This window comes from Penicillium macrosclerotiorum (genome assembly GCF_028827735.1).
Source record: "Penicillium macrosclerotiorum strain IBT 26536 chromosome Unknown utg000003l_segment0_segment0, whole genome shotgun sequence".
Lineage (NCBI taxonomy): Eukaryota > Fungi > Ascomycota > Eurotiomycetes > Eurotiales > Aspergillaceae > Penicillium > Penicillium macrosclerotiorum.
In genome coordinates this window covers 51400-77683 of record NW_026643083.1, presented here as the reverse complement: position 1 = coordinate 77683, position 26284 = coordinate 51400, and the positions used below count along the sequence as shown (strand labels likewise).

General features: G+C 44.7%; 9 protein-coding genes across 9 annotated transcripts; 6 read left to right on the top strand and 3 right to left on the bottom strand.

Annotated features, from left to right (window-relative positions):
• Positions 1 to 1374: 1374 nt before the first annotated feature.
• On the top strand, positions 1375 to 3321 carry N7462_002912 (acyl--CoA ligase; the record flags this gene model as incomplete). Its single annotated transcript, XM_057074638.1, has 5 exons — positions 1375 to 1467; positions 1543 to 1680; positions 1745 to 2179; positions 2268 to 2692; positions 2766 to 3321. 5 exons carry the CDS (start codon positions 1375 to 1377, stop codon positions 3319 to 3321), a joined length of 1647 nt encoding a protein of 548 aa, XP_056934143.1.
• A 696-nt stretch (positions 3322 to 4017) lies between these two features.
• On the bottom strand, positions 4018 to 5470 carry N7462_002911 (DUF3712 domain-containing protein; the record flags this gene model as incomplete). Its single annotated transcript, XM_057074637.1, has 4 exons — positions 4018 to 4458; positions 4514 to 4628; positions 4725 to 5123; positions 5205 to 5470. 4 exons carry the CDS (start codon positions 5468 to 5470, stop codon positions 4018 to 4020), a joined length of 1221 nt encoding a protein of 406 aa, XP_056934142.1.
• A 646-nt stretch (positions 5471 to 6116) lies between these two features.
• Positions 6117 to 6980, top strand: N7462_002910 (oxygenase MpaB family protein; the record flags this gene model as incomplete). Its single annotated transcript, XM_057074636.1, has 1 exon — positions 6117 to 6980. The coding sequence occupies one exon, from the start codon at positions 6117 to 6119 to the stop codon at positions 6978 to 6980; it is 864 nt and encodes a 287-aa protein (XP_056934141.1).
• A 1238-nt stretch (positions 6981 to 8218) lies between these two features.
• On the top strand, positions 8219 to 9563 carry N7462_002909 (Zn(II)2Cys6 transcription factor; the record flags this gene model as incomplete). Its single annotated transcript, XM_057074635.1, has 5 exons — positions 8219 to 8406; positions 8448 to 8886; positions 8946 to 9026; positions 9086 to 9511; positions 9540 to 9563. The coding sequence occupies 5 exons, from the start codon at positions 8219 to 8221 to the stop codon at positions 9561 to 9563; spliced, it is 1158 nt and encodes a 385-aa protein (XP_056934140.1).
• An 8-nt stretch (positions 9564 to 9571) lies between these two features.
• On the top strand, positions 9572 to 11111 carry N7462_002908 (uncharacterized protein; the record flags this gene model as incomplete). Its single annotated transcript, XM_057074634.1, has 4 exons — positions 9572 to 9708; positions 9773 to 9961; positions 10075 to 11064; positions 11105 to 11111. 4 exons carry the CDS (start codon positions 9572 to 9574, stop codon positions 11109 to 11111), a joined length of 1323 nt encoding a protein of 440 aa, XP_056934139.1.
• A 550-nt stretch (positions 11112 to 11661) lies between these two features.
• Positions 11662 to 13143, bottom strand: N7462_002907 (sulfatase family protein; the record flags this gene model as incomplete). The annotated part of the gene is made up of 1 exon (XM_057074633.1): positions 11662 to 13143. One exon carries the CDS (start codon positions 13141 to 13143, stop codon positions 11662 to 11664), a length of 1482 nt encoding a protein of 493 aa, XP_056934138.1.
• Positions 13144 to 14313: 1170 nt separating this feature from the next.
• Positions 14314 to 16026, top strand: N7462_002906 (putative MFS transporter; the record flags this gene model as incomplete). Its single annotated transcript, XM_057074632.1, has 1 exon — positions 14314 to 16026. One exon carries the CDS (start codon positions 14314 to 14316, stop codon positions 16024 to 16026), a length of 1713 nt encoding a protein of 570 aa, XP_056934137.1.
• A 3251-nt stretch (positions 16027 to 19277) lies between these two features.
• On the top strand, positions 19278 to 20351 carry N7462_002905 (uncharacterized protein; the record flags this gene model as incomplete). Its single annotated transcript, XM_057074631.1, has 1 exon — positions 19278 to 20351. One exon carries the CDS (start codon positions 19278 to 19280, stop codon positions 20349 to 20351), a length of 1074 nt encoding a protein of 357 aa, XP_056934136.1.
• A 2224-nt stretch (positions 20352 to 22575) lies between these two features.
• On the bottom strand, positions 22576 to 23877 carry N7462_002904 (uncharacterized protein; the record flags this gene model as incomplete). Its single annotated transcript, XM_057074630.1, has 1 exon — positions 22576 to 23877. One exon carries the CDS (start codon positions 23875 to 23877, stop codon positions 22576 to 22578), a length of 1302 nt encoding a protein of 433 aa, XP_056934135.1.
• Between the last annotated feature and the right edge of the window lie 2407 nt (positions 23878 to 26284).

Genomic DNA, 26284 nt, shown 5'->3' with positions numbered 1-26284 from the left:
ACATCTGGGGAATCTCTTAAAAACTGGATTTCAAAGGCAGTTCTTGGTCACAGGAGTTCTGCTGAGAGATATCAAAATCAAGACTCACAATCGGAAATTACATTAGTTCCAAGGTATAGTCTGATCGAAGGGAGCCCGAGATGACAGAGGAGGCAGACGACTAATAGCGCCGAAAGCGATACCAGACAGGAGAGCCGTTCGAGTTCCAATCAGCGATCCGCGCCTACACCCTTTAACGGTATGCCTGCTCCTTTCACACACACACACACACACACACACACACACACAGTATCTCGTCTCTTCTCCGCCGCTTCATGCTGATCTACCGATAGCAGCCGATATGTGTTTTGGCTCGTGTTGTAGAAAGTCGTGACTGAGGGGGAAGGGGGCGGATAGGGAGGAGATTCTCGAAAAAAAAAAGATTGTTGAGTTTGACGAGTACCGAAGACCTGTCGGTAAAACACGCCAGAAAGACTGTATGGGAGCGTTGATTCCGTGACCACCGAAGAACTATATACTACGTCCAGAGTGCCAAACGGTCAAAAACGCATGGCTTCCGGTCTTCGCCGCGTGTATAGTACGGGAGTCGTCATATCTGATGCCCTCTACGTCGATTCTTCCGGTTCATCATCTTTTTCTGGATTTTGCATCTTTTTTTCCAGCGTTGAAGGGGTTGAAGGTCTCACGGGCGAGTAGAGGAGGGTTGTCACTGGAATCACACGTTTCATCAAACATGAAAATCCACATGTTTTCATAACCTTTAATGCACATACATAAATATATATCTTTGATTTTTTCACCTGATGATTGGAAGACCCCTGAAGATACTTTTCGTGCCTGCATAGATCAAAACAAAATGAAAGAATTCAGCAAAGTTGTCACGCCTACGACAACCTCCGATTTGTCCGCCTGGGTAGACAACCTGCCATCGTTAAACAGCCGGATAATAAGGTATGGACTCCACCCGCGCACCCATTTGCGGGGTCGCCTGTCTACAGTGTGCCGATCAGGAAGGGGGTGTATATTGTGCAAGCTTTATGAATCACGTGAAACCGGAAATACCTGGCGTCCAGGAGCGGTCTTGCTTTCCGATGTAAGCTCACGGACCGGCTGATCTTGCTTCTTTGAGCCCAGCCGTCCAACCGAGTACCGAGTTTACAACAGCGAGGGGCGGGGAATGATGTATCACATCGGAGGGGAACTATCCCCGTTTCCCCCTTGCGACTCTTTACAAATCTCACAAATCTCACCGAACAGAGAGACAGCTGATATAACCTGGTTGCTTGTGTTCATAAATTGATTCACCCCCGGAACAGAAGCGCACCACTAAATCTCCTCTCCACACTTCCCAAACCACCAGAGTCTCGAGGGATAATGATTTTTGAACCGGCGGAAAGGGTCGTTCTCCCCACGAAGGATCTCCTGTCCTACATTTTCGATGATCCACCATACGACCAGGATAAGCCTGTAGGTTACTTCCATCCCTGATCACATACAGCTCGAGTAGCTCGCAGCTAACCTGACGCCCATAATGTAACCTAGATCTATATTGATGCTCGAGACCCCAGATGTTCGATCTCCTGCAATCAAGCCCGAAAAATGATTCGCGAGCTCATCGCGGGTTTGAAGGCATGTGGTCTTCGTCAAGGAGACTGTGTGCTGATTCATTCTTTCAATGATGTAGGCGTATTAAGTACCCACAGAGAGAATGAACGTACATTGACCGACCGTTTGCCCAATATAGATCAATTACAGTATTCTTGTGCTTGCAATCATTGGTGCCGGTGGAATTTTCACCGGCTCAAACCCTGCATACACGCCGATGGAGCTTGGACATCACATTAAAGCTTCCGAGAGCAAATTCCTCATCTCAGAGCCAGAAATCCTCAAAAACATCCTCAAGGCAGCGGAACAGACTGGCATTCCCGAAGAAAATATCTGGATCTTTGACAATCTAGGCCAGTCCATCCCGTCATCTGGGAAATCTTGGAACGAATTGCGCAAATTCGGAGAGCAGGACTGGATCAGATTTAATGACTTAGAAACGGCACAAACAACCACAGCTGCAAGGCTATTTAGCAGCGGAACGACTGGGCTTCCAAAGGCAGTGACTATCACTCACTACAACCTGATTGCACAACATGAGCTTGTTCTTGGGGCCGACCCGCGTCCTTATCCTGTGAGTGATTGATGATTAATCGCGCTCTGTTTTACCTACAGACTGTGTGATGAATATTTAAGCTCTGTCTAATACAAAGACGTTGTAGATCTCACGAATCATTGCCGTTCCAGTTTTTCATGCGTCTGCAGCCCCGGTGACCCATATTTCCACCCTCAAGGCAGGATCCGTGGCATATGTGATGCGAAGGTTTGATTTAACGGAGTATCTCAAGACGGTTGAGAAGCATGACATCACAGATTTGGCCATGGTGCCACCAATAGTCATCGCGATTTTGATGTCACCTGATTCTCAGAAGCGACCTTTTTTGAAAAAAGTTCGGCTCGCCGCTTGTGGAGCTGCACCTCTTGATAAAACCGTACAAGCTCGGTTTCGGGCTTTGATGGGAGATGGAAGCCCGTTCAACCAAGTTTGGGGAATGACAGAGACATCATGCGTCGCGACGATGTTCCGATTTCCAGAGCATGATGATACGGGCTCGGTTGGGCGCTTGATACCGAATCTTGAGGCCAAGTATGGGTTTACGCTCTTACCCCCCTCGAGGCCATCAAAGCCAAAGGACTTACTGAAACTAAAATCTTTTTAGACTCATTGATGAGAAAGAGACCAATATATCGGCGTATAACGTTCGTGGCGAATTGTGTGTGCGAGGCCCGACTGTAACCCCTGGTTATTACAAGAATGCGGAAGCCAACGCACAATCCTTTGATTCAGAAGGCTGGTTCAAGACAGGTGATATAGCATATTGTGACCGAATGACGCGAAAATGGTATATTGTGGACCGCAGAAAAGAGCTGATCAAGGTACGCGGGTTTCAAGTAGCACCGCCTGAGTTAGAGGCGGTGCTTTTATCACATCCACAGATTGTCGATGCGGCTGTCATTGGGATTGCGGCTTTGGAAGGGGATAGTGAGTATCCCCGAGCATACGTCGTGCGGAGACCAGGAAACGAGGGCCAGAGCCTCACAGAGAAAGAAGTCCAAAACTTCATCCTTGAGCGACTTGCCAAGTATAAAGCATTGAGAGGAGGAGTGAAATTTGTCGGAGCAATTCCGCGAAACCCAAGTGGGAAAATACTCAAAAGGATTCTCCGGGAACAGGCCAAGAAAGAAATTGAAGGTGGACTCAAACCGAATTTGTAGATAGCTTGTAAATCAATTCCCCACATAGTCGCTGTCTGCCCATAAACCATACGTGATATTTCCTATATTCGAGGGTGCTGCAGTGATGACGGAAAACAAGATGCCATACCCTGAGAACGTGATTATGGAAAATCTAGCCATTAAAAGTCAATAGGCTATAAACTTCCCCATTACCAGACGCGTGGTCAATAAACAGCATACCAGTACCCTTCGCTCTCGTACTGTTGATCTATCTCTGCATGGGTGAGGTGTTGGATCGATGTTTTCTATCATCTGCGCTGCCAAGGCTGATGTAATGATTTTCTAAGCCATGCCGGAACCGAGTCCTCTCAAATTAATATTTATAGATAAAATATGAATTCTACTACGACTATAAATGAATAGCTGCCTGAGTAATCGCTTTGACAGACTTTCTTGGCCTTGGGAATATCCACTTAACGTGGTCGCACTTGATCACTGACGATGTGCTGATCATTAAGACTGGGCTATCAATGATCAGAAATGCATATATAGGCATTATTTCACAATTTGACCGGCTCAAACCGGTTGCGTATTAAACAGACGTTTCAGATCCGCCGCAGAAGATCTACTTGAATAAGGAAACACGGAACTTAAAGAAGCTTTGATCTTTGATCGTGATTTGATCAAATTTCAGATTATTGTCTGTCAGCTCTATATTATTGACTGCGGGACAACTCAGGTAATAGAGTGAATTGAGCGGGTGACTGTCGAAATATTGGATGAGTTGGTCAAACCTCCTAGTATGCTGGTGACATTCTGAATAAGTTGTCCGAGTGAAGAATCACTATCATCTTGTAGAGCATCAAGGGTGTCCCCAATTACTTGAAGAATTGGTACCCGTGTGGTGAGTGTAAGATTGTTCAAGACGTCCTCGTAATATTTAATGTGGACATCATTGTAAATTGTGGAATTACCTGAAGCGGAGAGCTCAACTTCACCATCTAAAAGCGCAGTTTTCTGGGAAGAGAGTATATCCGACAGATTATCGAGGATTGTTGTTATATTGACATATCCTCGCAGAGAGACAGTATTATTTCCTGGTTTAAGAACAACGTTTGGAATAGTGGCTTGACCGATTGTTAAATTATAGCTCCTCAAATTAAGTGTGACATTGCCCTGGTAAAGAAGTCAATCTTAAAAATCTAATGCCATTTCAGTAAAGAACTCCTACCAGTGCAAATGTGAACACTGAATGGTTTGGCAGTGTTGCTACGCCAGCAAGATTAGTACCATCAGCTTCTTTGGGGATGAGTAATCGAGCCGAGTCGATTGAAAAGCCTTTCAATCTGTCTAGACCTAAAGAAAGGCATCAGCAAGCATGTTCACTGTAATGAAAGCGTCATTAAGAAGACTGACCATTCAATTCAATATTCTTGTCCAACGTCAATGGGGTTTTCAACGCTCCCAAATGACCGACTGTGGAGCCTTTGGCGGACATTACAAACTTCTTGTTGTATACAGCGTCGGTCAGAACTTTCATAAACTCGCTTTGGTTGAGTATATCTGTATTGTTCCGTGTGACACTCATATTTGTATTTCCTTTGAGGCTATATGCCGGAAGAGCAACAACTAGATACGGCTCCATCGGCTTGGTATTTCGATTGAATAAACTCAAATTCATAGGATCTGTGTGAATTCGAAGTCCTAAAGGCACATTTAAAGATGTGTGAAGAGTGAAGGAGACTTGGTTTGTCTTAGGATCGAGAATTTGCGCGGAATACACCGGTAGGTTTGTGTCGTTGACAATTCTTTGAGCAATCGCAGGGACTGCTACCAGAAAGCTGAGATATCAATCGCTCTTGTTACTTATTACTCATGGACTTAAAGCGTAGATTTTTCTTTTGTTTCGGAATTCGGCTTACAAAACTGGGAGAAAGATGGCCAGAAAGATGACAACAGCCACCAAATAACAACACCAAAAGCGGCGCCAGTGTTTTTGAAATGTTGTGCGTGTTGACTTCAACCTTCCAACATTTTCCGGCTTTTCCAGTGAATCTAGACTGTTGGATTTCTCGAGGTCTGTTCCTAACTGGACTGAAATTGGGTTCCCTAGCTTTCCCTTATCTTGTGACGTAGGAATGTTCCTATTGTTTCCGATGACATGACTGTGGGTTTTCTTGGCAGACATCTTGCTAGAGAAATTCCTTTGTCTCCAAATATGATGCTCACTAACGATGCAAGAATTATTGAGTCGAATTACGACTTTATGCGAAAATTCGAACTCCTTTATATCTTTTTCTCTCTTTGCACCACGTTATTGACGCCCGGTCCTCCCTGAGACCCCGCGATCTGCAAAGATAGTGGAGCGCCATGACACCCAAATAGCTAAAATCCGGGGAAAGGAGGTCATTGTTTTGGAAAAAATATTCCAGCTCTTTACTCCACCATTCTCGTCAGCCCAAATCCCCTTCATCACACTATCACACGCACCCAGTCGCCCGCGGCAGGGCGGCCGGTCCTCGGTAGCGGGAGCAAAACAGTCGATCTGCGCGATTTCAAAAGCCCAACCCTGGGTTTCTGCGCCAGGAACCCGCCCGGTCCGCGGTAAATGACTGCACTTATTACCAAGGTTCCTGTCATATGAAGATCTCGCTCGTCTTCCGCCCTTTCTAAAGAAGTATCATTATCAACCGGTAAGATGTCCATTATACATAAGCTCATACTCCTATACCCTTCATCATCTGGAATTCACTTTTCACAGATCATATCACCAATATTTAAAGCTCTTGGCTTTATACAATAATCTATTGAAATTGGAAATTTCCTACTTTAAAATGAACGAGAAAAGTGAACAACGGAACACCCATGCCGATGTGGTTGAAGACGAGGGCAAATACACAGAATCTATGTTACTTGATGGCCTCGAGGAACCTAAGAGAATCCGTCAAGTTGTCCAGGAAGCGATACTTCTCGCTGGTGGAGCAGCGGCCATTTTACTTCAGGTCGCCGACCCCGGTGTAGCCTCCGGCGTCGACGAACACAGCAATTTTGCATATCGGCCGATGGATCGTCTGCGGACTACAATGACCTATGTATATTGCATGGCATTTGGAACTCGAGATGAGAAGTCAGCTGTGATTCAGATGGTCCATCGAGCCCATTCTTCTGTAAAAGGGCCAGGGTACTCCGCAGATGACCCCGCGCTTCAACTATGGGTGGCTGCAACTCTCTACGCGGTTGGAATCGATTTATATCAACAAATGTTTGGAATAATGACGGAAAATGACGCGGAGGAGATATATCGAGAATATTCCGTTCTTGCTGTTTCCCTACGTGTACAACCTGGAATGTGGCCGCCAACGAGAAAGGCATTTTGGGAATATTGGGACCATAAGATCAACACACTGGAAGTCAGTGGTCACGCAAAACATGTGGCCCAAGGTCTTCTCTGGAATAAGAAGCTACCATTGCATATTCGGGCCTTTCTTCCATTAATCCGGGTGACGACAGCTGAGATGTTACCACCACGAATTCGTGAATCTTACGGTCTGAAATCGACAAAGATTCGAAGAGGTGCCAACCGGTTCATTGTTGGGTTCACCAAAGCAACTTACCCTTGCCTTCCTAAAATGATCCGTACCTTTCCCATGAGATATTACCTCAAGGATATGCGACGGCGACTCCAAGAAATTGCTTAAGAATCATTTCTCATTGTCTTTATGGCTATCAGTGTTTCTAGAATAAATGAATTTTTGGTCTATTTCACCGATCATGCAACTATTCTCATTCTTGAAAAGACATGGTATTGAATAATCTTAAAGTCTTAAAACTGTCGCTGGCTTTGTTAGTCTGAAGAAAAATAGGGACGGGAGGTCACAACAGGAGCAGAGTTGAAAAATAGACCGAAGATCTTGAGGAGAGATAGACTAAGTTGCAGTAACCTCATGGACAATTGCTAGCGAAATGGCCTTTAGTGATCATTTTACTGATGCCCCTTGGAGTCGCACCAGGGCGAAAAGGGATTGATAATATGAGGCGCGCCGATCCTCATCGCTATCGGCATGGTTGCTTAAGTGTGATCAGTTGGCTAAGTAGCCTTTGACTGTGCCGAGTTAACTAACGTTAACTTTCATTGTCAACTGAGTTAATGGCTCAAACCATAAGGTTAGAGTGGGGCAACATTAGCCGAGATCCGCGGCAACACTGTGCGGGGAAGCTGACAAGTGAATCAGCATATAGTCATTTACATAGTATCATTTCTGGGAGACCTCCTGTAACGTCATGATTGAGTGAGTGAGCGGGGCTCTGCCGCTCAGTGAAATAGAACTGTTCTTGATTCCCTTATTACATGTGGTGCTCAAGCCGTAAATCTCGGTTTGGCGGGACGTCAGTAGGGGACGAAACGTATGCTATGGTCAGATTGTGTTTTGAATGAAAGTTGATCCAAATGTCGAGGCCCGTGAGCCCTGTGAAAGTATAGCGTCGAACACGAGCTGAGAGTCCATTGGCTACACTTGCTCCCATTATTAGAGCACTATATAGGCGGAATGATCCATAACTGTTCTGTCTTAGCCTTGCTAGCTCGAGTTTCATATAGACACAAGATTGGAATGCCGAGGAAGGTGGGGCCAAAGAACGATCAACCGCCTTCTCTGCTGAAACAATTTTACGTGAACAATCTGCTAATCACTAAAATATCGTCGCACAGAGTAGATGTGACCAGTAATAATAAGTCTGTACTAGTGCATGCTTTCTAGACACATTTTGACCCTTGCTGGTTTGTCCACGTTGTCCATAACTAGCGCTAACTAGACTCACCCCATTATCAACCCTGACAGTCAGATGAGTGGGGTTCCCTAACTTCCTTTTCTCTCCCACAAGAGACTGCCTTTTACGATACATCACGTACACTCTCGAGGGAGTCGTTCATTTATCAATGCTCCGACGGACGAGAAGAGCACCGACAGCATGCTCTTGGTGCCATCATCGGAAGGTTCGCTGTGACGCGTCCCTTTTAGGCTGCCCATGTACCCGCTGCCGCCAGGATGGTCGCAGCGATTGCACTCTTCGGGCGAAATGTCCAAAACCGCATGTACCCCCTCAACGGAATAAACCCCCAAGAAGGTAGGGACTAATGGCCAGCTTAGAACAAAGACTTTGTCCAGCAGCAAGTCACAGCCCTCGGAGGCCTTACCATTCGATCAGAAACCGACCAGAAGAGCAGGAGTTCAAGCGACGCTCCCGCAGAGGGCGTCGAGTGAGATCATCGAGCTGATCCAAGTTACCCACTCTGATTTTGAAGATGACTTCACCAGAGTACCTCAAAATCGCCCATGTGTTCTTCATCTCGACCAGTGTCCATTTATAAGTTTAGATGGCCTGGCAAGCCTTGCACCAGAAGACATCACATTTATAGGTTCAAAAGGTTCTCTCACTGTACCTGAGCCTGGTCTGGCGAGGATTTTTGTGAATCAATTTTTCAAGCATATCCATCCAACTATCCCAGTATTGGATGAAGCTGAATTCTGGAAAGCCTTTGAAGGCAATGGGTCCGATACGCTTTCCCCGTTCATCTTTCAGACTGTTCTCTTTGCGAGCTGCCCAGTAAGTGGAATCAACTTTCTCTATAAGAAATGGTCATATCCAGCCTAAGAACCTCGCAGTTTGTCCCGGTAGATGTATTGCAGAGATGCGGATTTGTAAGCAAGAGAGATGCTCGGATAAAATTATATGACAGGTCTAAGGTAAGAGGGCTCCCAAAGAACACGAAATTTAGCAGTCTAACCAAAATTATGGTACGCAGATCCTTTACGATTTAAAAGCCGAGACACGTCCATCTGCCAAAGCCCAAGGTGCCATCCTCCTGACTCATCATACCTCTGCCGAAGCACCCCAAGCTGGAAGCCTATGGCTCAGCCGTGCCATTGAAGATGCTATGATGGTCGACGCACAGCCAACAACTAATATGGATCTTATGGATGGCTCGATGAAGAAACGCCTATGGTGGTCCATTTTACTGCGGGATAGGAGTCTCGGAATCGGATTGCGCCGACATCCGCAAGTCACCTCCAATATTCTACATGGGTACCCAGAGTGGCTACGAGAGGAAGACTTCCAAAGCGAAATGCATCATTCTCGAGTTTACAACTATACAACAAAGAAGCTTATTTTCGACGCCTTTCATGAACAGTGTCAGCTTGCCGTCCTACTTACGGACCTTGTTTCATTAGTTTTTGCCTCACGATCGATCTCTTTAGCCTCTTATTCTATCGATGCACTAAACAGCCTAATGGCTACAATTAGCGACATCAAAAAAAGCTTAAAGATATGGGAGGCACGCACACGGCCCTTGAATTATGAAACGGGTGATTCAGAACCTCACGATCCATCGATTACTATGAGAAACTTGACTTTCATGTATTACCAGTATGCGAAATGAACCGATCAAATTATAACAAGTACCTCGAGTGCTGATAGATGTGACTTTTAGTGCTGCACGCGTTGATCTCGCACAGTACACTGCTCTTGCCATCCAGGAATCCATGTCGATTGACCAAGGTTCATACGAGAATGCTATGTTTGAGATTGGTGATGATCTCAAGAATGGAATTTCTGGTCTGACAAATGTGTTGGATTACTTCAGCCGTAATGGCCACGCAGAGTGTCTGCCATTGAGCGTGTTAGTAAAATCCCCTATAATTTCCCTCCTGGCAGTACTTCATATCATGTGCAGATAGCAAACTCATATTATCTGGAATGAATCTGGGGCAATTTTGCTAATTTTGAGTAAAGACTAGGCTACTTGGGGATGCCACTTATCTTGGCTGCCATCGATTTGAAACTTTCTCCTTCCCATGGCGAAATGATCAAAAGGCAAAAACGCCTGGATTCGCTAAGTAAAATAATTCGTCATTCTGAATCTCTTTATGATGTGACCGATTTTGTAGCTGCCGGGACCAATCAGATCTTACAGCTAGCATATCATACGACGCAGAACTTTTTTCTTCCCTGTGAGAGCTCTGTAATCATAACAAAGGAGATGAAAGGATCAAATCAAAGCCTTATTGAAAAGGGTCGAAGCACAAATTTCAATCTCCCTCGAGGATCTCGGCCAACCTCTCATTCGCGCGTAAAAAGCTGGCTTGATGCATTCATGCACTACCCTCGCGCTTATTTACTCATTTCAACTTCCGTGGATTACAGTCTTGCTGTTGGCCGTCTTCCGTACGATAATTCCCTGCCAGCCTCGGTTCGCGACATTCCCACAATGGGTATGATGACGCGACTTCCCTGGGCGATTGATACCAGTGTCGCTGATAGGCGTTATTGTCCATCTAAGAAAGACACTTTGACCTGCAGTGAATATCGCTCTGATTCATCAGAGGTGTTGGAAGGAAAAGGTTGGTCTTTGAAGAATGATCACAGCAGGCATACTGCTCAGAATCAGTCCATTTACTGGGACACAGCCGTGAAGAACAGGATCATCGGGAATCTTGCACAACCAGATCACTCTGATTTTCCTACTCCACATATCAAAAAAGTGATAACAAAGTCACAAGATAATAACATGAACACCGTGAACCTGGATTTTTTTGATGTCGGATTTATGATGAATCCTCTCGATGCCATCTCCACGCAGCTATCAGCCATTGGACATCATAGTGATGAAAATTCAGTGCCTACCATTGTAACGGAGAAGGAGCCTGGTTTGATATTTCGAGAAGTATTCACTGAAACGAAAGTTGAAGATAATCGTGCGGTTGCACATCATGTTGCGGAGGGGTTGGATCCATTCCTTCTTGAATCTTTTTTTTCATCATAGGTTATAATATGATGAATCGTTCAATACACTATCCTCGTTGTGAGGTTGCAAACTTAAAAAATCTATAAGCTATGATAACTTACCTTCTCTGAATAACGATGTGAAATAAATCGCGTATGCAGAATGATACATTCGTCACTTTTTTTAAAATCTCAATAATTTGACATATGACATCAGAGAAGTAACCGCAACTGAATCTTTTACAACCCAGTAAACATGAAAAGCATTGAGAGACAGCATTTCAGCACAATCTAGGGTGGTGAAAACGATCATTAGTGTAATGGTAGTGAAATACTAGGAATCTATGGGAGAAAGTATATCTGAATGAAGCCCAGAGGGAATGGATATTCTACCATGTAGGCACCGGTGAAAGCAGTCTGGCTTTTCAGATTTTAGACTACCCCGAATCAACCCTGAGATCAAATCGATTTTACCAATTGGAGTTGTTCTATCGTTAAGTATTTAGCATTACTTAGCTACAGCTTAATGCTGTATGAAGTAAATTGGCATCAGAAGGTACAATATTGCGGAAAGATAGTAGGTCATATCCTATCATATCATCTAAGATCTGTTCCCCAAGGAAGAGACACGGGATATGAATCTGGCTCTGTGTTTCCCGGATGACAAACATCGAGGTCCAGATGGTTTGGAATTTTCAAGCCAGCCGGAAAATGATATCTATTAAACCAAATAGATACTCCATCACGATACAACCAAGGATCCTCTGTTCTGCGCTGCCAATGTTCTAGTTTTCCTCTGAGCTCTTTGAGAAGAGCCTGATGTCCAGCGTCGTCCACTAGATTATTTATCTCATGAGGGTCAGCGTGGAGGTCGAACAGCTCCTCTGGACGACGGAAGAAATAATCCTTCAGTTTTCGTTGACCAATTGTAATAATTTCTTCAGTTGAATTTCGAATGTCATCCCACGACAGCGATCCGTAGATGTCAGCAGCAAATGGAAAGTCTAACCGCCAAGCAATGTTTCGATGGTATTTATAACGCCTTGTCCGAATAAATCGAGTTGGCCAATAGTTTGTGACTTCATGAAATGTATGAGAGCCAAAGACCTCGTCCGGTCTGGAAAGCGTTGCGGAGGTGCCGAGGATTGGAAGAAGTGACGAGCCAAGACGCTTCCCCGCAGAGTCTATAGCGGCAGGATGGTGAACAAAATCCAGCACCGTTGGAAGAATATCAATATAGGAGACAAGCATATCATTCACGGTAGGTTGTCGCTCAGGGTGTCGTATTATTAGCGGCAGTTGAACGCCAGCGTCAAAGAGGGTGGTTTTTGAATTGAGGAACGGTGGTCCGTTGTCACTAAGAAAAATAACCAAGGTGGAACGGGAAAGGTCGCTATCTGCAAGTGCATCCAGAATGAAGCCAACACCCTGATCAAGGCGGTGGATTGAGTTATAATACTCTGCTAATTCCAGACGAGTTCCAGGTGTATCGTTAATGAATGTAGGGATTTCGACACAGTTTTTGTCGTAGTCACTTTTATTCACGCGGGAATCGAAATTCTGATCATTTCCAAAGCCACCTCTGGTTCGGTCACGATGAGGGTCCACAAAGCCAATAGTCAAAAAGAATGGCTTTGAATCGTGCTTGGTGCGTTGGAAGAAATCTTTGGCCTGGTCGGCAATGACTGCAACGTCACGAGTATCGCTTTCTTGGTTTACTTCCCAGGGATAAACAGAAGAAGGACCAACATGAACTTTGCCAATAATTCCAGTTCTGTGCCCGATAAGGTTTAACAATTGAGGGGCAGTCTCGACATGATCGAACGTGACGAAGTGATGGCGATGGCTCGCGAGCCCGTACTGTCCATTTTGATGTGTATGAAGACCAGTATATATGACCGACCTGCTTCCACTGCATGAAGCTGTACTAGCAAATGCATTCTCAAACCTAGTACCCTGTGCTGCGAGGCGGTCTATGTTAGGCGTTCTGATAGTTTCTGCGCCATAACAGCCTAGCTGTTTACCTAGATCATCAGCGACCATCAACAGGACATTTCTGGCATCTGATGTATTGTCCATTGCAAATGACTCCACAGAAAATAGGATCAATAGCACCGGTTGTTGCTTAAAGAGAAAAGGTTATGGATAGAAAACAAGCACTTTGAAGTGACGTGATTTGAATTAGTATTTCGCCATATATATTAACCGGGTGACAGGGAGGTCAAAATGGGCGCTTGTATGGCTTTTTAACTATCTTTCGATGGCATTCTGGATCAAATCATTATTTCCATCAATAGGGATCAAAGGCGATATCTCTGCTATGTGACATTTAGCCGGTGGCACTTTCACAACACCCGCATACACAGATAGCGTGGTTGGATGTGTTTGGGAAGCGATCTTATTGTGATTTTTCAATTTTTGATGAATTTCGTCTTTTATGTGTTTCTAACTGTTTGCAAGTGGCCTTTGATTTGTTTGCGCTCTTCAATTGTATAAATTCCTCGTTGCCTATATTTCGTAAAAGGCTAAATGCCAAACCCCCATAAAGTAAACGAAAGGTACGAACCAGGCAAGGGTAAACAGTCTCCGATAGCGTCAATATACATAATTAGCAAGAAATGGGCGCCAAGCCAATTATATCTATCCCAGGCTACACACGAAACCTCATTCGTGGGAAATAAAATACCTTGGTACCCATTTCGCGATCCCGAAATAGATCGCATCATCGTTCCTATTTCACTCGTCGCGAATTATCAGGAACCACACTTGAAGGTAGAATGTTTACGAATATGACACGCGAGTTCGCTGCGAAGATAATTTAGCAATGCTTGGACGTGAAAAACCAACTGAAACGACTCTTTTAATAGACTTCATAGTGTTTAGTGCTGTTCGTGTTAGCATAGCGAGTTGGAGTACAATAAATTTTTGATTTGACTCAATGCATTCTCAATGAAGACTTGTCTTGTTATTAAAAGATTAAATAAAATAGCCGAACTCGCATTTGAAACCGGGCTTTCGCTAACATCGCTGCTGCGTACAGATATGTAATTTTACATTAGCATTTAAAGCGATCGAAAACGTATGGCATCATCACCATCCTGTATCACGAAGTCAAACAGCGTTTAATAGCGAGCAAAAAAAAATTATAATAGGCTATTGCAAGGGCCATGATTGATCTTGCTCGAATATTTTCAATCCTAATCCGCTGTTAGAGATTACTGAAAGAAACCCTATACTTTATTTGTTACAATGTTGGACGATTTCAAGTCACCTGCAACCGCGGTCAGATCTGAATTGGATCACCAAAGAAACCTTGCCGACCTCAGTCATGTGAATGATCAACTTGTTGCAGAGCCAGCAGAGAAAGTTAGTAGGCAATCAATACTGCAGGCTTTTTTTAGCCCACGACAGCAGCATGATCCAGATGCCATTGCTACAGTTAGAAGTGTATTTGACGATCCTTTGCTTGCAAGGTTCTACAAACCACACCCTGACTATGAAAATATGGCCTATTTTGATCCGAGCGCAAGGTGGACTTACCGCGAAGAAAACGCCGTACGCCGGAAAACGGACTGGAAAATTCTTTTATGGATCCTGGTAATGTTTTTCGGCCTGAACCTTGATAGAGGAAATCTCTCAAGCGCCGCAGCGGACAATCTATTGGATGATCTAAATCTTACCACGAATGATTATAATAACGCACAAAACATGTATCGTATTGGGTTCTTGATCTCTGAAATTCCGTCTCAGATGATTGGAAAGAAGCTTGGACCTGATCGTTGGATCCCGGTCCAAATAATCGCTTGGAGCTTGGCTTCCGGATGCCAGTTTTTTATGCAAAATCGAGCTGGCTTCTTTGCTTGTCGGTTCTTCATTGGCCTCTTCATGGGTGGTTTCATACCAGATTCAATTCTCTACCTATCCTACTTCTACACAAAAACCGAGATGCCATTTCGACTCGCAATGTTCTGGTTTGTGGATTCCATGTCGGGTGTTATTGCGTCGTTCATCGCCTATGGAGTCTTGCACATGCGAGGCGTTGATGGGAGAGAGGGTTGGCGTTGGCTCTTTCTAATTGAGGCGCTGATCAGTCTAACTATTGGCTTTTTGAGCTTCATTTTTCTTGTCCCAGGCCCAACTCAGACAAAAACACGATGGAACCCGAGTGGACTCTTCTCAGAGAGAGAGGAGAAAATAATAGTCAATAGAGTTCTAAGAGATGATCCATCAAAAGGCGATATGCATAATCGGCAAGGACTTTCATTTGAAAAGCTATGGTTGAGTTTGAAAGACTATGATCTTTGGCCGATTTATATGATCGGCATATTGTTCGAAATTCCAACTGCACCCCCGAAGGCATATCTGACATTGTCTCTCAAGGCAATAGGCTTCAGCACATTCCAAACGACATTACTTTCGATACCTGTCACTGTGTTTGCTTCTATCAACCTCCTCCTTGTGACGCAACTCACAGAAAAAGTCCACCAAATATCGCTGATTGGTCTTTTGACTCAGTTGTGGTGCCTTCCTCTACTTATTGTACTGTACACATCTGCGGGTTCTTTGAGCAGCTGGGGCCTATATGCGGTTACTTTTGTCCTTCTAGGCTGGCCATCTCCACATGCGGCTCAAGTTGGTTGGTGTTCACGTTTGAGTAACTCCGTCCGAACACGAACAATCAGCGCTGCGCTATATAATATTACCATCCAACTATCTGGAATCGCATCATCCAATATTTACCGTGACGACGACAAACCACTATATCGGCGTGGCAACCGGCAACTCATTGCTATCAACATCGCCACTATTGTTGTGTATATTCTGGCAAAGACATATTACTCAGCTAGAAATAAATGGAAGAATGCGAGATGGGAGAAGCTAAATACTCAAGAGAAGATTCTTTATCTGGAGACTACCACCGACAAGGGAAGCAAACGGCTGGACTTCAAGTTCGCTACTTAGCCTACATCGAACTGGAAACACTACTACTCATATCGTGTGTACAAATTCAGGGTCGAAAATACATGTAGTTAGAAATTTGAAATGATCAATTGAAAGGAAGCACGCAATGATGAATTTGCCAAAGTGCGGTATTCAAGAAAAGATGAAAGCTATCATAAGGATGGAAACCAAAGAACGTAATGTCGGCCTACCGATTGGGTGGTGTTTTGATTGCAATTGCATTACATTCCAAATCCCCTCAGTCAATCCTTGTATATTTTGCGTTTCTTCCATAATGAAGCCTCCGCGTATTTGAGTAGTGGGCAACAAACAGTATCGTACATAATAACTTCGTCTTAAACGTGGACCATTAATTAAAGCAACTTTTTACTTCAAAGACAATGGTCAGTTGGGTAATGTAAATCAACCGATTTCTCAATCTTTACGTTAAAATAGTCCAGAAAAGAAAAGAAGCACTCTCACCGACAAGTAGATAATAGAATTGCTAAGCGCATTCTGAACATAGATGTACTAAAACAGCCAGATTGGGGTAAATCATTGAGGAATGATGACTAGAAATTTTATAATCATAGCTTTAGCACTTTCTCATCCTACAGGGCCAGTCGTATGAGATAGCAAGAATATGGCACTCAGGCGTCCAGTCTTTTTTTGAATCAATATGATCAATTTCATAGTCCCGGAACAAAATAGTCAAAACCTTGGTGAGTTTGAAATCAGCCAGATGTCGACCAGGATATTTGATTATAAACAGCCCTGACTAGTTATTCTAAATATTTATTTGCTCAACGGTTGAAATAGCAAGGCCCCGTTTCCCGTACATGAATCAATGTACATAGCAACTCAGACGCACCCTGCTTCTTCCACTACTATCCCTAGGTGTTATTTCTCTCTCTTTATTAATCCCTAGAAGTGTTCCTGGTCTGCAGACAGCAAACGTCTCGGAAACCAATTCAGTACCTAGCTTCTGTAAGGCCCACAGTATAAGACGTACGATGTGAGTATCGATACACAAAGCATTTTAGTTATTGGATACCTCTAATGAGCGGGGCAAGAGCTATTACTTCATCCTTATAATCCTTCATGATCATAAATTCTAAACCAAAGCGCCTTTCGGCAAACCTGACATCCAGGCAGGACGAGACGGATCATGAGATGGATCTGAGAACACGCAAACCACCACACACCACGATGGAGGAAGGTCTCCCAGGAAGGAAACAGATGCTGTTTGAATGAAAGAGTATAGATAATGGTCGCCGATTCCACGCGTTTCGTGCATACACCCAATAGTAAAGTGTTCCAAAACACAAATTACGCGTTCCTAAGGACAATTATCACGCTATCCTTATTCTCTTTCTTAATAATATGGATCTACTCCTCGATAGTAAGATAACCCCCTAGGCTCTACTTGGCGGGGGAATGAGAGAGTTGTATCCTATACGTCCGGGCGCCGTGGCAGGAACCTTCGGCAGTAACCATCTTCGATCGGGAGCTGCGGGAGAAGATAATGCGAAAATCAATCAATCAATATTCATATTCTTGTTGGAGCTTCCTTTATTTACAAGTCGCTATCCAGGGATTTGCGCCTTCTGGCTTCCAGCTTAGTGCGTTTGAGAAGTGTTTCCAACAACAAGAAGCCAATCAACAGCGATTGGATTAAATAAATGGAAATCGAATAGAGATAGCAGAAACGAAAGAAGGGAATCACCTTCCCGCAGTCCCAAATCCTACAGTAGTTCTCGGCGGTGACCGGGGGCACCACACCACAGCAGCAGCTCTATGGACTCAGCAAGATATCCGGCAGAACAGCTTCTAATATTTGGCCAGGATTACTGTTAGTCCTATAGCCATCCGACATTAGCATATGAACTCGCATGCTACGATCGTGATATACACGAAAGCATAGGAGGACCGACTCAAAGCGTCATATAGTAGAGTATCGCCGCATATGAACTACCCGATCGCACTAGATGAACACTTACTCGTTCCCGTAGAATACCTTTAAAGCTCTTCCAGCAACTGTACTATGTCACCCACTAGCCGAGGTACAAACTCGAGAAAGTGATGAAACCACTCTCTATATATTCTGCGCGCGAGCTTAGGACCCTTTGAAGAGGCTACTATCTAGTTGTCGTATTTATAAACACTAAGTTTTGCTATAGTTTCTCATAGAGCAGCATGAAAGGGTCAAGCACCATAAATTCACCAACGGCCAGTACAGTGCCTACTACAGCGTCGCTATTCAGTATAACTCTATCATTCGGGCCCTACAAGTTCCGGGCTTTATGCACTCGGTTATTCGTCAGTGAATTTAGAAATCTGGACGTGGACCAAGGCACACGTCAACAGTTGTAAGTTTGCCCGGGCGTACTCCGTCCCATAAGCTAGAATGCGCTTATTCGAGATCTCGATGGGGCTCTAACCGCTGCGATCATCTCGATGGACAACTCAGAGAGGGTTTCAGAAATGTCACAGAAGTCCACAGTCGGAGAATAAGTGCTCCCACAAGAATCTTGGCCCTGGCGTTCTGGGTTCCCAGTATACACGGGATGCCATACAAAAGCATGAAGGGAACCGAATATTACTTTAATGCGGGAACACGCAGAGGAAGATCTGGATCCCCGTGGTATTCAATAGCTTCTCCTTCTCGACAAAATACGGTGCCTTATCCCGTATCTGTACTAGCGTCCACCTCTAGCGGCCCGGCTACAAATAGGCGAAGATTGTCTAGCGAGGGGTTTGAGCGGCAAAAATCACCACATACGCTATTTGACGCGCTTTCAATGCCCATTCACGATTGCTGCACTGTTCACATCTTCACAGAGCACCGGCATTTAACCCTGAGATCAAGTGGGATAGATAGAAGCTTGTAATAAACCGATAATTTTCTCACATGCACGCCTAGGCTACTTGGGCTTGTGCTGACGAAACCGCTCAGTCTCTGTTCTTTCTCCGAGCCGAACTAATCTTTTGTTGCGATTCGCGATGTGGGTAAATACGAGGTCCATCCCGTGTAGGTCCTTGGCGCCTTGGTCCTTCTAGCCCCTCCGCCCCCCAAAATATCTTAGTTCGCGAGGCACGGACACGGCAAGGGTTGCGGTGCCTGGGCTTAAAAGCTGCGACGACCCTCGACTATTTTTGTGTACTGATATTCACTGTTTGGAATTAGCTAGGCACATTTGTTGATCACAGTCGATTAGCCTAAAATGTCTTAGATTTTATGCTGTACGACTCATGGACAAAAGCTGGGAATCATGTTGCTCTGCCACCCTATACTTCTGATTATTGCATTTCTATCGATTCCTGCTAGGGTTCTATCCCGCAAAGGCAACGGCGGTTCCATTAGCGATAGCGAGATCGGCAGCGACACCGACAAGTCCTCATCCAGCGGCGGCACTTACGTCTGCTTGGATGACCACAAACTCACAACCGTCGGCCTTCAGCCGTCATATTACGGCAATTACACTATGGTCGCTGGCGACCCTGGCGCGTACACAGACTGGAATGGACTGTACTTTCAAGGCGAAGCTTTTTTGGACTACGTGATTCGCGATCTGCCAACCAACAACACCTACCATGGTACCAATTGTCCCAAGGATCATCGCTCAATTCGCATGTTGGGCATCGCATGGGTCGGGCCGAGAACGCCTACACCAACAGACCTTCATAATCCCTTTACATTGGGCTTCCAGGCTTGGCAGTCTGATAGATCAATCGCCAATATCACTTATTCGTACAGCTCCTGCGATGCAGATGTGAATCTTGTGCATCTTAAGACCACTATCGACTGGATCGAGTACGTGCATGAGACGAATAGGGATGTCCGGGGGGCCATCGATGCCGTGGTCCTTAATGTCACCAGGGCCGTAAATGACAGCCACAAGGTCCAATTTGAAGGAGCTTATGATGTGTCGAGCCTGGAGTCGGCCCAAACAATCATCGCAAGTGACGGCGAAAATGAAGACCAGGTCCATATCCCTGCGGGAACCTGCAACATGATGGGTGATATATTGATTGGATGGCCGTCAGGGACTACGATCAACGGGACAATGACCAACAACACGCTCACACTGTCCATCTCAGGAACGACGATCGCTGGATTCGGTGACTTGTACGGATCTAATAATAACCAGGTGAACGTGACATTCAGTATCACCTTTATCGGCACGTATGACTCGGCCAACTCATCGCAGGTTCTTCATATTGGAGCAAGCAATCAGTCGCTAGTGAGCTTCGAGAAGGCATCTGGAGGTTCGGCAGCCTGGGTATCTCCACGATGGCTGGTAGCAGTGTCATTAGTGGTAGCCACCGTAATTGCATATATTTAGGAACTCTGCATTACTGTGTTTGGGACCGACGGGCTAAGGCATATGCCTCTGATTGTAAGGCCGAGTACCCGGTGGCTTTAATACACATTTTGATGGTAATTTCGGCCGCTCCTTGATCACTATGTGGAGCTAATTTTACTGCCCAATTCCCTCATTCACTTACTGAGCTTCTGCTGAACAACCATTGAACATCTATCCGTGCTTAGCATAATCAACATATAATCCAAAACTATCGTTATATTAAGCCAACCTCATGTGGACTAGCCCCAGTACAAATAAATGTTTTCTTTCATTCACGCAGCCCAATTCTTTTCCACTCATACATATCGCTGAAGAAGATGTAATTGCTTGCTACTGTTCTTCAGATACCTATCACTGATACTGTGACCTTTGCTCGTGCCCAGTGGTCAGAATGAGGCTCGACAGACTTATCTTTGAATGAAAAAGATATTGTGATGGTAACGTACCGAGACAAGCAGCCTGATTTTTTCTAAACCTCTACTAGTCGACCATCCTCTACCTTTCCTAGTGAAGATTGATGTATCCCCACACCAGAGTCATTGAATGCACATTCAATATCGTTCGGTTCATAATAAGGCTAACATGAAGGATCCAGTTTCAAGACGAGCATGAGGAAGCAAGGAACTACGTATAAAATTTAAGAAATATAAAGAGAATCTCCTATCTTTCGCAAAGAATCTCATCAATATTCAGTCATTGAATAATATACTACATATCTCATTCTTCAATGCTGTATAGATTCAATCCTGATATTTATTCCTTTCTTATCTAATCTACAGGCTACTGCCCTGGAAGTAGTACTCTAACAGTACTACCTGGCCTCATAGTCGATTAAAATGAAACCAACTAAACACCTGTATGTACATGCTGTTTTGCTGAGGCTACAAACGGTGCATGTTGTGGCGGGTTGCACTCGGCAACCGCCGGGACTGTCGCGAGACTGGCCGCGAAGGCGGAATCCCTTCTTTCGTTTATCATTCCCTTGTCTGTTCGATTTCATGTCTGTTCGTTCTGGGCAGTGCAACTACTGCCCAGCTGTTGCTGTCAACTCCTCATGCGCACTAGGTTGGACACTAGAAGGCGCAAATCCCTGCATAGCACCTTGTATATAGAGGAAGCTCCATCAGGAATAAGATTATTGATTGATTGATATACGTTATACATACAGTTCATATCAGAAGTCAGCCCGAATAACATCAAGTATTATACATTTAGTTGTTCTATAATAATAGGCTATTCGGGAAGCTATTATTATCTCGCGCCCGGAGGAAGGCATGTTTCTCTTCAAATAGCCAAATCGGGAAGATTAGAATTTATTGAGATATCTGAAACATTAATAGGTAGCTTTATAGCAAAGAAGGCTATTCAAATCGTCGACTTTTTGATCCACTATTTTAGTAAGTCGGTCTACAAGCTATTTAGGCTTACCGATAGAGCCATATCTCGTTTTTGTGCGCTCTTCTGATTAAGCACCAACTTAGAAAGCTACTATAAGCTGCAGAGGGCTTATTCAATAAAATCTTGTACTCTAGTATAATATACGCGGGTAACCTAAGCTGTGATAGGGCGCGTCTTATTATTACGGGTATTCATACAGAGTATCGAGTGATAGGAAGTATACGTCCGTGCATAAAGGGTGGCAAAGGCGCTGCGTTTCCTTAATGGCAGCACGTTATATGTAGTCGAAGCCGGGATCTGAGAAAGAAGGGGGGATAGCATGTACTGTAAATACCTCCAAGGCTCTATTAACCACTCGAATTAGTGATCGGTACGCGAGTTTACTTGATACATTTCTAGGGAGAGAAGAGGAGAAGGAGGATACGAAGCATAGGAGGTTAGCGGAGGAAGATTATGCTCGATATATATGATACGTCTTTTATCGTCGTAGTCTCCTAGTTCTGCTGACGTGATTATAAGGCGTCTTAGGGAGTTGTAATACCTAGCACTATTCGAACTCGGAGATGGTAGGCTTGGCTTCATATATTAAGGGATCGAGTAGTTTACTAGACGGCCAATTTGACGATCTAAGATAAATGTGAGATCCACAAAATCTGTTGAAAATAGTATAACTAAAAGCCCGATTGGATTTCGGATTCAAAAATATTGATTTCTGATTGAGATTTACGGCAACCCAAAAAGGCTTACCCGTACAAGATGATTCAGATTCGTCATGACCCCAGTCACCCGCATGGTATAGGCATCTCTAGCTAACAGGTGCTGGTCCTATAGGGCTTGGGCCATCTGTCTTCACGGCTGGAACTGTCTCATCAACACCAGCAGCCCCCATGTCATCCAGAGCCGCATCGGCATTTGCCACAACCATATCTCTGTTATGGTCATATGTCAGGTGGCAGATTTGCCTGTTGATCTCAACATCGAGTTGGAACACATCGGTGTCCAGTTCGTACGTGGTACCGCTAGAGCAGCTGTTGCTCCATTCATGCGTAGCCTCGTTGAACTGGAGGTAGAACATCCTCATCTTTGAAACTTTGGCCAGCGTCGGGCTTCCAACGGGTGGTTGGATGCTGAAGAAGTTAGTTAGCTTTGCGTTCTTCAAACCCTTGTCTGTGCTCTCAGACGACAAAGTGCTCATGCTCTCTACGAAGGAATCCACTGCGCCACTCAGCTCCTGCAGCTTATCACCCGGTAAAGAAAGGGACTTGAATAAGTCGACCAAGGCATTCAGCTTTATCGTGGTGGTGTTATAGTTGTTCTTGACCTGGGACGTAGTCATGTTGATTGAGGTGAGAAACTGCCCCATGTGAGAATAGTACCAATTGAATAGCCCATTCGCTGCGGCGTTTGTCATCTTGATCTGGTTCTCTGGGACGCTGATGTCCCACTGCTCAGGATGAGCAGCATTTGCGATTGCGGCTAGTCGTGTATTCACAGCCGTACAGAGCATGGCTGTTTCATCATAGATGTCTTGATCGCTCTCGTCGCTAGCTGTACCCTCAAGGCGCACAGTACTATTTGCCTTATTGACCAGGTCAAACTGTTCCCGAGTGAGTTTCTTGGTTGGAGTCGTATCTATTAAGGCTCTCGCCTTCAAATCGGCGTTGAAATCATCTCGATTGCTGCCCATCAGCACATGGAGCTTGGCCAAAGTAAAAACCTTGTGCAAATAAGGGTCGGTATGGGCGGCCATGGCCACTTCGTCTGTCTTGCTCATGGTGGAGGACAGACTGCTCTTGAGAGTGAAGCTGTCTTTCTGGACGCCGTGAGCGAAAACAGTTACGTTCTTCGTTCCGGAACTAACAGGAGTGAAGACAATGACGTCGCCAGGATTGAGAGTCATGTTTCGGGGAAAGAACCAGTCCTTGCCGTTAAACGCAAGGAAGCGAACGGAGTGTGCCACGAACGACACTGCATGTGAGACTTGGCCAGGATCGACTGTCAAGACCAACTTTTCATTTTTGTCGTATAACCACACGGAGAGATGGTCCGTGGATCCCGAGATAGAGTTTGACACAATTACACTGTTGGCTGTGAGTAATCCTGCCATGTTTTGGAACTGAAAATTTGAGAATTGGGAGAGATGAAGAATTTTATTGGTCAACCGAATCTTCAACGTGGACAGGTCGGTTTTCTGGGATAGAATTAGAAAAAAGAGCTCTTAGGCAACAAGATACTTATAGCTAAAACTTGATTTTTCTTCTTCACTCATTTCCTACCCTGTGATATAGAAATGCCAAACACTTAGCTGAACCCGCCCAGCTTTGTGACATATTGTGGCTAGCTGAAACAACCATGTGCGAGATTTTCATCACTACACAAGTCAGGGTCTCGGGATGCGGTGAAATACGAGGGAAGGGAAACGTAGGAATAATAGGCGACGGCGATGAAATTCACTCGGCACCTTTTACCAGGTGGTTCTTTTTTGCCGACGCGCCAGAAATATCCCCTTTTAATATCTCAACGTGGTGAGAACCTAGCCCTGATGACCCAGATCCCTCCATTCTATGTCTCTTTTCTTTATTCCCAGCTGATGAAGGGTTTTATTCGGATAGGATTGGTCACTTCCCTTTTTAACTGCTACGTCGGCACGCTATCAGCCCACAGATATGCCACTCGCTAGGTATTGTTTCCGAAGATTGTCGTAATAGAAGTTCAGTCTGGCCAAACGAATAGCTGTGAATAGCCTACTGAGCGTTTGTGGATCGCGACGTAGTTGTCGGGATGCCAGCAAATTGGAAGGCCCGTCCATATCGTCAGACGCGGCTTGCTAAAGCACAGACATTAAGGAAGGTAGGGGAAGCAGATAGCTTGGACTTTCGCAATGTACCTCTTCTCAGCTGGAGAATACGTATGACAATCAAAGAACTATAAGTAACTCGGCAGCCAAGGGCAAATTCAGCGACTTCTGAAATGCCAATTAAGGAGCTAGTCGGGATACGGGACCCCGGCAGGGAATCAAAAAAGTCTCAATGCGTGTATGAGTCAACAAGCCGTCTGAAGCTCACTCGCATCCCACCACGTCGAAGTTGCTATCATTCAGTATCTCTTGCTTTTATATTCAAGGTGAACCTTCTCCTCTACCATCCTCCCCTCCCTTATCTGCGGTTCTTGAAAATTTTCAACTCTGAACTAGGTACTAGAGAGAACTATAATTTCTTTCTGACCTTCGACGCGCGATAGTGGATGAGGTCCTCAAACTTCTTAGCGACGCGGGCACATGGCGACATCGATTCCAATGGAAAAGAGCTTGTATGATTGGTGGGCCTTACGATGGATTGATACGATGAGTGATTCTCGAGCTTACAGCTTTACGCTGATGACTGGGAGATTGGGTTTAGGAATATTTCTATTGGCTGGTGTATAGAATTGGTTGAATGCCGGATCAGCTTGTGGTTGGCGTTAGTAGTTTGCTGATGACCTGGGATTAAGACGGGTTGGAACTGGATAAGTAATATGGTTGGAGGTAAGCTCAGGAAACAGAATTAATTCAACTGACGGATATCGTTGAATATTGATGTATTTGAAGCCCGTTGGGATTCCAGACGCCCCAAGTGGGGCCGATACGGCCTCGTTGGGCCCTGACGGGCGGCCCCGCCTTGCGAGTGAGTCAGCTGAACAATTTGAGGCGGTGGGCCAGGCCGTAGTTCACCAGCTCTTCGAAGCCTCCACCTAACCCATTCACTGGGTTCAAATGCCTAGTGCCCGGGCCCCTATGATCTTGAATGCGTAATTTCCCATTTTTAACAAAAAGAATATTTGGATCACTGTGTTATCAGCTCCGCAGTGCTATTTGACGCCTGCTTATCACTGTGAGTAAGTGCGGATAGGGTACACTTATGGTAGGGAATACACTCGTGCGCTACTATATCTGGGTCCTAGGCTGTCAATGCGTAAGCGTATTGACATTACGGTCTTTTTGGCTCAGCGTAGGAACCACAAGCCTAGGTGTGTTCCCTGACAACTTGCCTTAATTGTCATAAGCTAATATTATCTAATACTCAATATTAATTGCTAATTCTAAGGGTGCTACTTGCAGGGTAGCGGCCTGTTGGATAGGTAAGGAAAATGAATACAATATAGAATCATGACTGAATCGGAAAGATAACAAGAGTGTATTATTCCAATAACTAAAATTTGAAGAGATTCAGTCTCAAAAAAAGGGGGATTCTCTTTCTGTAACCTGAATGTCGTTATTCCGCTGCTTGCCGAAAGGGTATCGGTAAAAGAGTCCGATTCAGATTCCGAATGCATTTAAAAATCTTTCAAGCAAAGGATTTAGTGCCTTAGAAGAGGCTCAGGACGAAGAATCTCAATAAAGAGAAAATGCTTCATATCAAACAGGAAATTCTACTCGATCAAGGCACTGATATATGAAATGATTTAGTAATCTCATCCTTATCTCAACAGAAAAATAAGCAATAATATTTATTGATTTTGAAGATCTACATAACAGA